Raw genomic sequence first — 12896 nt, forward strand, 5'->3', positions numbered from 1 at the left:
TGATGGCCATGTAGATTGTTATCTTTAATTTTTAAAACGTAATTGCTGTTAGCATGTAGCAGGAGATTTATTAGGTATGTGGTAGGTAGGCTTGGATGCATTTAACCCTCAGGAGATGGGCATTATGACTCCCATTTTATTCCAGAGGAAGTTGAAGCTGGGTGAGATTAAACATCTCATGCAGCAGTGTACAGCTAATGTTATATATTATCTGACTTAAAACGTGCTGTTATTTTATGCATAGCTAAGAATTTTAAGACATCGATAACTAAATGTAACATCCTTTTGAGTTGTAAGGATCCTTTATCTTACAAATTTGATAATCATTGACAAAATGTTGTATTTCAGAATTGATAAAATATGTTAAGTTGTAGAGCCAGTATTAAATTTATTACAAATCCTTTTTCTGCTGTACGTGAGAAATAGTTACGCATGTAAACTGTTCAGAATAAAAGTATTAGGAAACCCCCTCTCCCTCCCCAGCATACTTCTTCCTAATATTAAAAAAATTTTGGCATGAATGAGTTTAACAAAAATATCACAAAATTTTTTTTAAGTGTATGTCACTTGTTAGGCAAGTGATACATACGAAGATGAAGAGAAATGAGGTTGCGGCATCAGGTAACCTCTTCTCTAATGGAGCACATACATCTGTGTGAACACCTGGCAGAATTCTTTATTTTTGTCATAGGGGGACAAGTGAAGGATTCTGGGAGCATGGAGGAGGGAACAGTTACTTTAGATGGAAGAGAGAGCAAACTTGAGACATTGGGGTCTGAACTTGACCTTTTAATGCAAACAGTAATATAAAATGGATGTTAATGATATTTGCTGCGTTGGAACTCATGCCTAGAATTAGGAGAATGGAATTTCATACCTTTTTTTGAGGAAACAATTCTGGTATAAGTGGCCAGAGTAGGGGCGGTATTTTATGTCAAGCAAATATATCTGCCTGAGAACCCAGAAGTTGAAGATAGAACACAATTAAGAACATTTAGCTGTTGTTTAAAGAAGGAGCAAAGTTGTAACTCAAAACAAACAGGTCATCAGTGATATAATAATACAAAAATCACAGAACTGTTAAGAGAGGCAGGGGATAGTCGTGATGGAAGAACTTATCCAAACAACAGATTTGTTGAGCTATAAATGTAACAGTTTTTGAATTGCTTTAGTCATAGTTTTATTTTAGAAGATTTAGCAGAAGCACTGAAATCATGATAGTATTTTTTTTTTTAATGGTATCTCTTTTAGCAGAATCAAGTATCTTGACTAGCTTGTAATTAACACCATGTTATTGAGGTAAAAATAAACTTGAGAGAGAGCAAGTCTGTCTTAAGAATCTCACCTACCGAAAGAGAACTCTGGGCTTAATTACTCTATATGTTGTTCCAAAATTTCACAGCTTACAGTAATAAGATGCCTTTGAAAGGAATAGAAGTTCTGAAAAACCTCATTGTTCAAAAATGAATCTAATGAAGAAAAGAGAGTGGTAACAAGAAAACTATAACTGTTTTCTTAAGGTAGATAGTATAAAACCTATGACAGATTTAGAATGCAGATCTCGGCTTACTGCTACCTCCGCCTCCCAGGTTCAAGCAGTTCTCTGCCTCAGCCTTCCAAGTAGCTGGCGTTACAGGCACCCACCACCATGCCCTGCTAATTTTTCTGTATTTTTAGTGGAGACAGGTTTCACCATCTTGGCTAGGCTGGTCTTGAACTCCTGACCTCGTGATCCACCCACCTCAGCCTCCTCCCAAAGTACTGGGATTACTGGTTTGAGCCACCATGCCCAGCCTGTTTTTTCTTTATAGCATTTTTTATTAATGCCAATTATCAGTGAAAATCTAGATTCATTTAACTGACTGCCATCATATATTTTTCATGCTATAATTTCTTTATTAGTCCTCTGTAGTTTATATTTTCACAATTAAAAATTTATTTGATTTTACGATTTTAATATTTTAGTCCCTTCCTTTTATGGAGCTGTTCCCTGCTTTTACATAAATTTGAGTTTATACAAATGTTTAATTTTGGATTGATTATAAATGATTTAACATGGAATTTCTTACATGTATAGTGCTTCTTTTTAAACATGTAATTGTGATATTTGCTGTGTTTACATTTTCTTTCATAACAAAAAGTATCTCCCAATCTTTGTGTGTTTGTATATGTTCTCAATAGGCCACTCCTCAGGATAGTCAGGAAGGAACATTTGGGTCAGAGCATTCAGCGTCGCCATCACAAGGGAGTAGTCAGCAGCATTTTCTTGAACCTGAAGTCAATTTGGATGATTCCATAGATATTCAGCAGCAGGTAAAAGTAAATGCTTTTCTGGGTCATAAATTTCTAAAAGTAGCTAAATAAATCATATAAAATATTTTATACTAGCAGTGTCCTGAATATATTTTTCCCATGCTTAAGCTCCACTTTGTAATTGTTTCACTTATTAGTCCAAGCTTGTCCAAGGCCTAAGCATGGCTACTAGGCCAAGCACATGGCCAAGAAGTGCTTCGAATGCAGCCCAGCACAAATTAAAGTTTCTTAAAACATGCGAGATTTTGTTTGTTTGTTTGTTTTTTAAAGCGTGTCAGCTGTCGTTAGTGTTAGTATATTTTACATATGGCCAAAGACATTTCTTCTTCTAATGGGGCCCAGGGAAACCAAAAGATTGGACACCCCTGTATTAGGCATGAATGCTTTTATTGTGAATATTTTTAAAAACAGAATTGTCAGTGTATAACTCTGTCTCAACCAGCCTTTCTGTTTGTTTGCTGTTCTTTTGACTTTCAAGGATATGGATATAGATGAAGGGCAAGATGGAGTGGAAGAGGAGGTCTTTGAACAAGAAGCTAAGAAAGTGGCGGTTCGCTCAAGATCAAGAACACATTCACGATCTCGTTCAAGGTTCTACAATGATGTTTAGTAATAGCTCTGTATGAACTTTAAAATGTTGGCTTTATTTCTTTGCATCAGGATGAAAGGAAATGTTTTCCTTGGGATGACGTATTTTTTCACAGTCTCACAGAAAAAAAGTTATTCCAAAGACAAGATAATCTTTGTTCTGTTTTAATTGGTATATCTGGCCATTTACTTCAGTAATTTACATAAGATTGGCAGCCATATCATGTGACTGGGATTTTGAGTTATATTTTATTTTAGTTAATATTATGATGACACCCAACTGAGAATATTGTTGCCCCTGAACAACAGTTAAATCAGGCCATATTTCCTGGATTCCATTTCATCTCACAATGATACCCAAAATGGTTATAAAAATAAAACTACAAAATTTATTTTTATAAACATTATAATACCAAACCGTTATAAAACATAGTTTTCTTCATGAGCTTAACTTAAAGGCATCAGTCTTTAACATTTTTGTATCCTATTTTTTTGCATATGAATGCCCCTGAAAATCTGAACAGTAAATGTTGGGAGAGGGACAGTACGTTTGATGAGTTTTTCAGTCATTTCTTGTTCTTGTCACAAAGTTCTTTATATTTACTACTGCAAATGAGAGCCTGTCAGTTCAGCTTTCTCTAGACCCACCTCGTATCACTAAATTATTTTCCTGAAGCAGTAACAATCTTAATGCTGAAGATATCTTTATTTGTCATTAGCAGCATCTTACTAAGCATTTTGAAGAGAGCTCAATGGCATGTTGACAGGCAAAAAAGAAAGTGTTTCAGTGTCACCTTCTACAAGCACCAGAAAATTTTATAGGTTGGAAACTACTAAGCAGAATTATGTAGTGGCCTAATGCTCTGTCACTTAAATGGTCTTTCAGTTTTCTTTGGTCTTTCATTCCTGTTCTGTTTGAAAAATTGAGTTGCAGTACACTAAGAGAAAGTAAGGCCCTTTCTAGGATCTTTTTCTTCATTGTGAATAGTCACCCATAGTCAGAATCACTACCAACTAATATGGATCCAAGCAGTACACGGATTTAAGTAAAATACATTTTTGAGACTTGATTGTACTTCAGAATATTTTAAGATACTGTCACTAAATATAAGACAACTTTTTTGTTGTTGTTTGTTGGTTTTTTTTTCCCTCACTTAGAAGTGAGAGATTTGATAGAAAGAAAACATTGTCATTAGAAGTAAAATAAAAATTTTTTGTAGATCACCAAGAAAACGAAGGTCTAGGTCACGGTCTGGCTCTAGAAAGCGTAAACACAGAAAGCGATCACGCTCCCGCTCAAGAGAAAGAAAGAGGAAATCATCACGGTCGTATTCAAGTGAAAGGAGAGCCAGAGAAAGGGAAAAAGAAAGACAGAAGAAGGGATTACCTCCAATTAGATCTAAAACACTGAGTGGTAAGTAACGTATGTCTACAACGCTTTGGTTTCAATTAATACTTTAAAAATAGTTATCTGCTACAAAGTCTCTCAGCCAAATTTTATTTTCAGATTAAGAAGTTTAAAAGTGGTTTGGTAAATGAGTACTTTGTCTCTGGTTTTTGTAACATGGTAGAGAAGAGAAGAAAAAGGAAGAACAGATTGCATTCAAATACCAAGGTCATTGAGGGTTGATTGTTTGTTTTTCAAATTCAGGTTAGAAAATACATGACTAATGATACAAAAAGCAGACTAGGCTGGTATCTGTAGCATGGACACAGTGGCTTCTGTCTATAGTATTCTAACCAATTACGGCCACCAGGTCTGTAGGAGTAATTATTAAAGGAAGCATATACTTAGCTATATCTAATTTTTAAAGTAATTATAACATTATAGGTTAGCAGTACAGGATAATTCCTACTGTACAAACTTGGCACGGTTACATGTTAGTCATTTACGTATGGTTAGAACAGATTTGGTAGTGGTGGGGTTTGGTTTTGGATTAGGCGTGGGGAGGTTTCACTTGGTAGGAATGTTAAGCACAGCAAAATAAGTTTTAATTAGTGCCAAATTCTGCCTAGGGTGTTCTTGGTGGGTTATGACTTTTAAGATGAACTAAGAGTTTACATATGGGCAAAGAAGTACATAAAATCGAGCAAATTGTCATTCTTTCCGAAGAGCTAACCATTGTTTGTGTTATCTAATTTCTGAAGACTTCCACATAAATTCCCTCTGCCAGGGAGTTAGAAAAATAATTGGTATAATTTATGCTACTAGAGCATCTTGGAAACCCAGACCTGTAATAAAAGGCAATAGCCATCTTCTTACTAAGTTTTGGCAGTTTTATAGGCCTTGGCTATCTTGCCTGAATTTTATCTGATTGTGAGAGCTAGTGTGAACCTGAAAATGATTATTCTTGCTCTAGAAGTTTGTTTATCCCATAGGATGAGGTTATACATCCAAACATTTTAGTGCTGGCTGATAAAATAAATAATATCAAAGGTCTGACCATAAAAATCTCTACTGTGCTTTCTCGTATGATTACCATTAAGACGTTCAGAATCATCTATGTATTTGCCAACATTAGAGTAAGGATTTTATGTGGAGGCTCTCTCATTTAGTTTCTCACTTAATTTGTCATGTTCTTGATGTCACTGTTTACGTAGTTTTTTTTTTTTTTTTTAAACCATTTATTTAAGTTTCTATTTTATTTTCCTTTAAGTTCTGGGATACATGTGCTGAACATGCAGATTTGTTACATAGGTACACAGGTGCCATGGTGGTTTGCTGCACCCATCAACCCATCATCTAAGTTTTTTCTTTTTTTATAAATTATACTCTAAGTTCTAGGCTACTTGTGTACAACAGGCAGATTTGTTACATAGGTATACATGTACCATGTTGGTTTGCTGCACCCATCAACCTGTCAGCTACATTAGATATTTCTCCTAATGCTATCCCTCCCCTAGCCCCCCACCCCCCAACAGACCCCAGTGTGTGATGTTCCCCACCCTGTGTCCAAGTGTTCTCATTGTTCAGTTCCCACCTATGAGTGAGAACATGCAGTGTTTAGTTTTCTGTCCTTTTCATAGTTTGCTGAGAATGATGGTTTCCAGCTTCATCCATGTCCCTACAAAGGACATGAACTCATCCTTTTTTATGGCTGCATAGTATTCCATAGTGTATATGTGCCACATTTTCTTAATCCAGTCTATCATTGGTGGACATTTGGGTTGGTTCAAGTCTTTGCTATTGTGAATAGTGCTTCAATAAACATACGTGTGCTGTTTACATAGTTTTTTACTGTGGAATTTATTTTTTATTTCTGCTTTATTTTCATGGATACAACAAAGTAAGAAAGAAAATAAAAAGCACATGAATAAAAAGCGCATAACCAAATTCAGGCATGCCTCGTTTTATTGCAGTTCACTCCATTGTACTTTGAAGAGACTGCTTTTTTTTTCTTTAAATAGATTGAAGGGTTGTGACCACCCTGTGTTGAGTACATCTACTGGCACTATTTTTCCAATAGCAGGTGCCCACTTTGTCTCTATGTCAGCATTAGTTTTTTTTGTTTGTTTGTTTTAAGCGATAAAGTATTTTAAAATTAGGGTGTGTACTTTTTTTTTTAAGTTTCAATAATGCTATTGAACACTTAATAGGTTATAGTGTAGTATAAACATAACTTTTATATGTACTGGGAAGAACAATTTATGTGACTCACCTTATTGCGATATCTGCTTTTATTGTGGTGGTCCAGAACCAGAGTTGCAGTAGCTCCAAGGTATGCCTGTACAGTGAAAAATAATCTGATTGTTTAACTCATAACACTCCTTATTCAAAAGCAGTATCAATTTCCTGTGGTTTGTATTCTTTCTTAACACATTTTAAAGATATGGTAGTGTTTCATACTATTTATTGATCCTTAGCATGGATTTTAGAATACATGGTTTTTTTTCTTGAATAGTCTAGGGGATATAAAGCACCAATGAATAATAACATTCCAGGAATCAAGTGTCCCTTCTGCATGGGTTGGCAAGAATCATTAGTGCTTTCTGGGGAAAAAAATGGAGTTCCCTATGGAAAAAAATGTGTAGAGAGATAATATTGAAAGAGATGGGAAATACGGAACAGAGTTCAGGGAGATTAAGGCAGCTGGAATATGCAGAAACAGTAATAAAGAGAAAAAAGGGAATGCCAGGTGCAGCAGCTCACACCTGTAATCCAAGCTACTTTGGGAGGCACAGGCCAGCAGATTGCTTGAGGCCAGGAGTTTAAGACCAGCCTGAGCAACAAAGTGAGATCCCATCTCTACCCAAAAAAAAAAAAAAAAAATTAGTTGGGCAAGGTGGTTCACACCTGTAGTCCCAGCTACTCAAGCAAGAGGTGGGAGGATCACTTGTGCCTAGGAGGTCGAGAAGCTGCAGTGGGATATGATTGTGCCACTTGCACTCCAGCCTGAGGAACAGAGCAAGATCCTGTCTCAAAACAAAACAAACAAAAAAGCTAAAATAATCCTTAAGGCTGAGTACAGTGGCTCAAACCTATAATCACAGCACTTTGGAAGGCCAAGGCGGGAGGATTGCTTGAGGCCAGGAATTTGAGACCAGCCTGGGAAAGAGCAAGACCATGTCTGTACTAAAAATAAAAACTTAGCCAAGCATGGTGATGTGTGCCTATAGTCTCAGCTTCTGTGGAGGCTGAGACAGGGAGGATGCCTTAAAGCCAGGAGTTGGAGGCTGCAGTAAGCTATAATTGGGACATTGCACTCCAGCTTCAGCCTGGGTGACAGAGCAAGACCTCGTCTCCAAAAATAAAGGGCAGGGGAATTTGTTCCATGACAGAGCTCCAGACTTCTGTTAAGGGTTTGTGGTAGATTGAATAATGGTCCCCTAAAAGGTATCTACATTTAAATCATTGGGATTTTTAAATATGTTACATCGTATGGTAAAAGGGACTTTTCAGACCCTTTTAAATTAGGTATCATGAGGTGGGGAGATGAACCTGGATTATCCAGAAGGCCCAGGTACATAAGGGGGAAGCAAGTACGTTGAAGAGAAAAGGTGATGTGATAATGAAAGGAGAGAGAATTTGGGAAATGTTGTGGAGGTGGTTTTGAAGACAGAGGATGGGACCATGAGCCAAGGAAGGCAGGCAACTTGTAGAACCTAGCAAAGGTAAGTAAACAGATTCTCCCCTAGAGCCCCACAGAGGGAATGCAGCCTGCTGACCCATTGTAGATATTCAGAACTATAAGATATTTGTTTTATTCTAAGTTCATGTTATTTTGTTATAGCAGCAATAAAAAACTGTTACAAAGCTAGACATGGTGGCTTGCCTCTAATTCCAGCACTTTGAAATCACTTGAGACCAAGAGTTTGAGACCAGCCTGGTCAACATGGTGAAATTGTATCTCTGCTAAAGATACGACAAAAATTAGTTGAGTGTGATGACGCATACCTGTAGTCCCAGTTACTCGGGAGGCTGAGGATGGAGGATCACTTGAGCCCGGGAGGTGGAGGTTGCAGAGAGCCGAGATCGCATCACTGCACTCTAGCCTGGGCAACAGAGTGAGACCCTGTCTCAGGAAGAAAAAAAAAAAAAACAACTAAAAACTTAATGCAGAGCTCCTTGAGACTTTAGTGGAAGATTAAATTGAATATACATAGGGTAAGACTTACAGGAGATAAACAGCTTGCAGGGAAAGAACAATGACCAGGGACCCTGCGTTCACTAAGTGATTCCTAAAGCTTACAGAGGTCTAGAAGATGTTAGCGTTCTGACTAGCCACAGTGGAGAGACCTGGTTGAAAAGTCTAGGGCACTGAGTAGTGATCTTGCCAAGGGACTAAATTAGCCATAGAGTAAAACCTGCCTTAAACCTGTCTTATTATAGATCAAAGGTAGCCAGAAATGTGGACACTGACATAAATCCAAATACAATGTATGAAAATTCTGCAAAGGTGTCAGCTATAAATATTTTTTAAATAAATGTCTTCTGTAAAAGGAGGCATTCATGGAGGCATGAACAGTACAGCTGAAAGTAGGCAAGATGTCTCATGTTTAATGTTTGTTAAGGGGATGTGACTTTCAACAGTTAAGTATCTTTAAGTCTTTCAAGGGGTTAAGGGATGGTTCTGATTTGGCCATTTTTCCTTTGTATCTTCACACAAAGGATTGTTTCCTTAAGTATAAGATGCTGTTTTCAGATTTATCTCTTGATTAGGGAGACACATTCACTTAATCCTTCTAGCACAGAAAGACACTTAAAAGGTTCACAGGCCGGGCGCAGTGGCTCACGCCTGTAATCCCAGCACTTTGGGAGGCCGAGGCCGGCGGATCATGAGGTCAGGAGATCGAGACCATCCTGGCTAACGTGGTGAAACCCTGTCTCTACTAAAAATACAAAAAATCAGCCGGGCGTGGTGGCGGGCGCCTATAGTCCCAGCTACTCAGGAGGCCAAGGCAGGAGAATAGTGTGAACATGGGAGGCAGAGCTGGCAGTGAGCCAAGATCGAACCACTGCACTCCAGCCTGGGTGACAGAGTGAGACTCCGAGACTCCAAGACTCCATCTCAAAAAAAAAAAGGAAAGGTTCACAAATGGGATTATGGTGAGAAGTAGTTTTGAAACTTTGTTGCACATTAGAATCACCTAGGGAATTTTACAACTCTCAGTTCCCCGTCTTTGTTACTGCATCCTCTTAGAGTGGGACCCTGGCATCCACAGATGGTTCAAGTGTGCAGCCAAGCTTGAAAACAGGTGACATGCAAGTGATTGACTTGGCAGAGATGTGAATTAATACTTGTGATTTTAATTGATTTTAAACATAACAGATGCAAGTGTTCATTGACAATTATTTAAAAATATATTCTCTTAAATTTCATTATTATGTTTATTACTGCTTTTTCCTCAGCTACTTTTGAAAGAAGTAACTGTGTCTATATGATTTAGGTCATTTGTCTCTTATGTCTTGACAGTATGTAGTACTACTCTCTGGGTTGGGCAAGTGGACAAGAAGGCAACACAACAAGACTTAACCAACCTGTTTGAAGAGTTTGGACAAATTGAATCCATTAATGCAAGTATCAGTTCTTAATAATTTAAGGTTTAAAAAAAAGGAGGTTTTTATTAATACAAAGAATCACTTCTGTTCCTAATTAGCCCAGTAATGTCTGCCTTAAATAATACACATCTTTAAAAGGATTGCTGTACTTTGATAATGTCTGTGTTTATTTTGCTGCTGTTTCTCTCCTTAATTATTTTTATTTTTTAGTGGAATTCTAACAAAATATTCTTGAGTTTTATAGCAGTGTAGCATGCTTGATTCCTAACATCATCAAATGTTTGAGTTAGCAGGAACCCTATGTGTGGTCTAGTTTAATTCCTTTTTTAAAAAAATGCGTCTAAGGAAATGGAGAGTTCCACAGAATTGTAGTCTCTTGCACATGACCACATAAGCAGTCGTGGAGACACAGCTGGGCTTGGGATCCCAGTTTCTTTTGTGTTTTTCTTCTCACTGTCTTGTGCTCTTTTACTCTCTTTTTTTTATCAAAACAGAGTAAATGTCAGGTAAGAAAATTAGTATGGCCAGCGAATTGCTGGTAAGTTGAGCATAACTCTTTCACTCTGGATTCTTGCACTAGTTTTACACCACTCAATCTCCTCCTTTGAGTCTGTTTTATTCTTCATGAGGCCTGATGCTTTTCCCTGAAGGTCAGACATCTTGGTTTGCTATTTTAATTGTTCTTTTATTTAAAAATTATGTACTCTCTATCTTCCTTCTTCCTGCTGTGTGATGAAATGTTTTGTAGTCATTTGTTTGGGGAGACATTCATCCATCCATCCATCCATCCATACTGGTAAGCAGGAAGTATGAGGAGACTGAATTCATCAGGCTTCTGATTTCATTCCCTGTGGTTACAATTTTATGTCTGTGGGATCTTTTTATCATTATTTATCAGAAAATTGCCCAGTTTTCCTTTCTAGTCTTACATCCCAGTCTTCCTTAAATGGCCAAACTTGACTTTTCTGTAATAGTAACAGAATTCTTTATTTGAGTTGAGTTGAACCATTTTGCATCTTACTTTTGACTGTGTATGATCTCTTTGGAGCCTTGTAAGAAGCTGGTTAAGTAATTCAAATATGATTATTTTCTAAAGAAGAAACTAAGTGATTTGCTTAAGTTACACGGTGATGAAAAGGTGATTGGTTAAGGATTTCAACTTGGGTACTTCAGATTTCTGTCTATATACCACAAGAGTGCTGTCGACTTCTCTTATTCTTTTGTCTTTTTAGATTTTACCTGTTAAAACATCACTATCTTTCAGAGTCTGTAATCATTGACTTTCTCTGAAGTTTCTTTCTGGTTTACCCCATCCTTAAACTAGTGATTCTCAGTTCTAGCTGCATATCAGTAATGTGTCTTGACATTTGAAAAATTAGGGATGCCCATGCTCAATGTCTTCAAATTTTTAGCAAAGTGCACAGCTGCATAGGTGATTCTGACACACAGCAGGAATCATTGCTCTGAACACAGCTTGTGTCCAAGTTACATTTTGTATTTTCCTGTTTGTTGATCATGTTTGTAGTCTTTATCGTATCGTGGTCCCTTGAGCATCTGTTTGCCTTATCCCTCTCCTCTATTGTATTACTTTTTGAGAGCATAGTACTTATAAATAATAAGCACTAAGTTATTTTGTGAAATGAAGATTCATAATCCACTCATTTAATTTTGGGGACGTCAAAGACAAAAAAGTCCATTCAGTTTGGCATTTAGTAGGTCACTGGTGAGCTTGAAGAGAGTAGAGTATTTTCCAGTGGGTTGGTGAGGAATTAGAGTTAGATTGCAGTAGATAAAGAGGAATGTCAAGGTTTAGATAGACTTCTCTTTTAAGAAGTTTGATATTAATATTAAAGAGATGGTAGCTTGAAGTGTTAGCAAGGCCAAGGAAAAGGTTTCTGTATAAGCTTTAATAACAGATACGGCTTATTAGGTATTGAGTGAAAATAAAATGATAGAATGCCTTTTGAGTTTCTCAGAAAGAAATGCTGTGCATAGTTTTCTGAGTTAATATATTAAGGATAATTTTATGGTCTGATAGTTGTAGAATAGTTAAATGCTTTATAAATCAGTCTCAAATCTTAACACTGAGGCTATTTTCTTCTTATTAAAACCTTTGCCAGAAGCACTTGAACAAAATAAAGTTTTATAAGACTGAAAATTTTTATCAATTCTTTCAGATTATGAATTTTATATTAAGGATAAGATAATTCCCCAAAAGAAAAATCCTCTTTGCATTACTCAGTATAACATTTGGAAAAATTTAGGTAATATTGGGAATAAATTGTTGCCTTCAAATATTTTGACCATATACTACTACTTTCCTTTTATCTGGTGGCATTATATATATGAAGTTATACATTTTGTTTTGTTTTGTTTTTAATAGTTCTTTTTCTGTATTCAAAAAATATTGCGATATATTTAAGATTTCATGTATCATGGTTTATGATACCTCAATTGAGTTTTGAATTTTGGAATTTTAAAAGTTGAGTTATTAATTGTACATGAATTGTACCTACTAATAAACAGCTGGAGGAAGAAAGGGGAATATAAGTCAGTAATCTATCAAAATTGAAGTATTAGTAAGTAGTCAATGTTTTGTGTCATTTAAACCATAAAATACCAGAATGAATTTCTGTTCTTATACCCTTTCTTAAAAAAAATTTTTTTTATTAGATGATTCCTCCCAGAGGCTGTGCTTATGTCTGCATGGTTCATCGACAAGATGCATTTCGAGCTCTTCAGAAACTCAGTTCTGGATCGTATAAAATTGGGTCCAAGGTCATTAAGGTGAGATTTGGTGGAGTAGAACTTGGGGTTGGGGGGCAGTATTTTTAATGTCTGTTATGTTAAAGTCTGAGTTTTTCACGAAAGGGTCACAAACTCTTTTATTGGATTATTAGAATATCTCTGTATTAAATTCTTTTTAAATGTTATGGACAAACCTCATCAGAAACTTACTGTTTCAGTTCATTGAGTTACAGAATTAGATATAGGT

The 12896-nt window shown here is 36.5% G+C and overlaps 1 protein-coding gene across 3 annotated transcripts in view; it reads left to right on the forward strand.

Moving 5' to 3' along the window:
- SCAF8 (SR-related CTD associated factor 8) overlaps positions 1–12896 on the forward strand; it is a 230669-nt gene that overhangs the window by 72259 nt on the left and 145514 nt on the right. For all 3 annotated transcript variants that reach the window (XR_004056706.1, XM_030928253.1, XM_030928254.1), the window contains exons 10-14: positions 2182–2313; positions 2792–2904; positions 4122–4315; positions 9816–9916; positions 12575–12688. Coding sequence is in view for 2 of the 3 variants with exons in the window: in XM_030928253.1 (XP_030784113.1) it covers positions 2182–2313; positions 2792–2904; positions 4122–4315; positions 9816–9916; positions 12575–12688 (654 nt within the window). In the remaining variant the exon portion in view is untranslated. The remainder of the gene's footprint in view (positions 1–2181; positions 2314–2791; positions 2905–4121; positions 4316–9815; positions 9917–12574; positions 12689–12896) is intronic.

Source organism: Rhinopithecus roxellana, chromosome 4 (assembly GCF_007565055.1).
Source record: "Rhinopithecus roxellana isolate Shanxi Qingling chromosome 4, ASM756505v1, whole genome shotgun sequence".
Lineage (NCBI taxonomy): Eukaryota > Metazoa > Chordata > Mammalia > Primates > Cercopithecidae > Rhinopithecus > Rhinopithecus roxellana.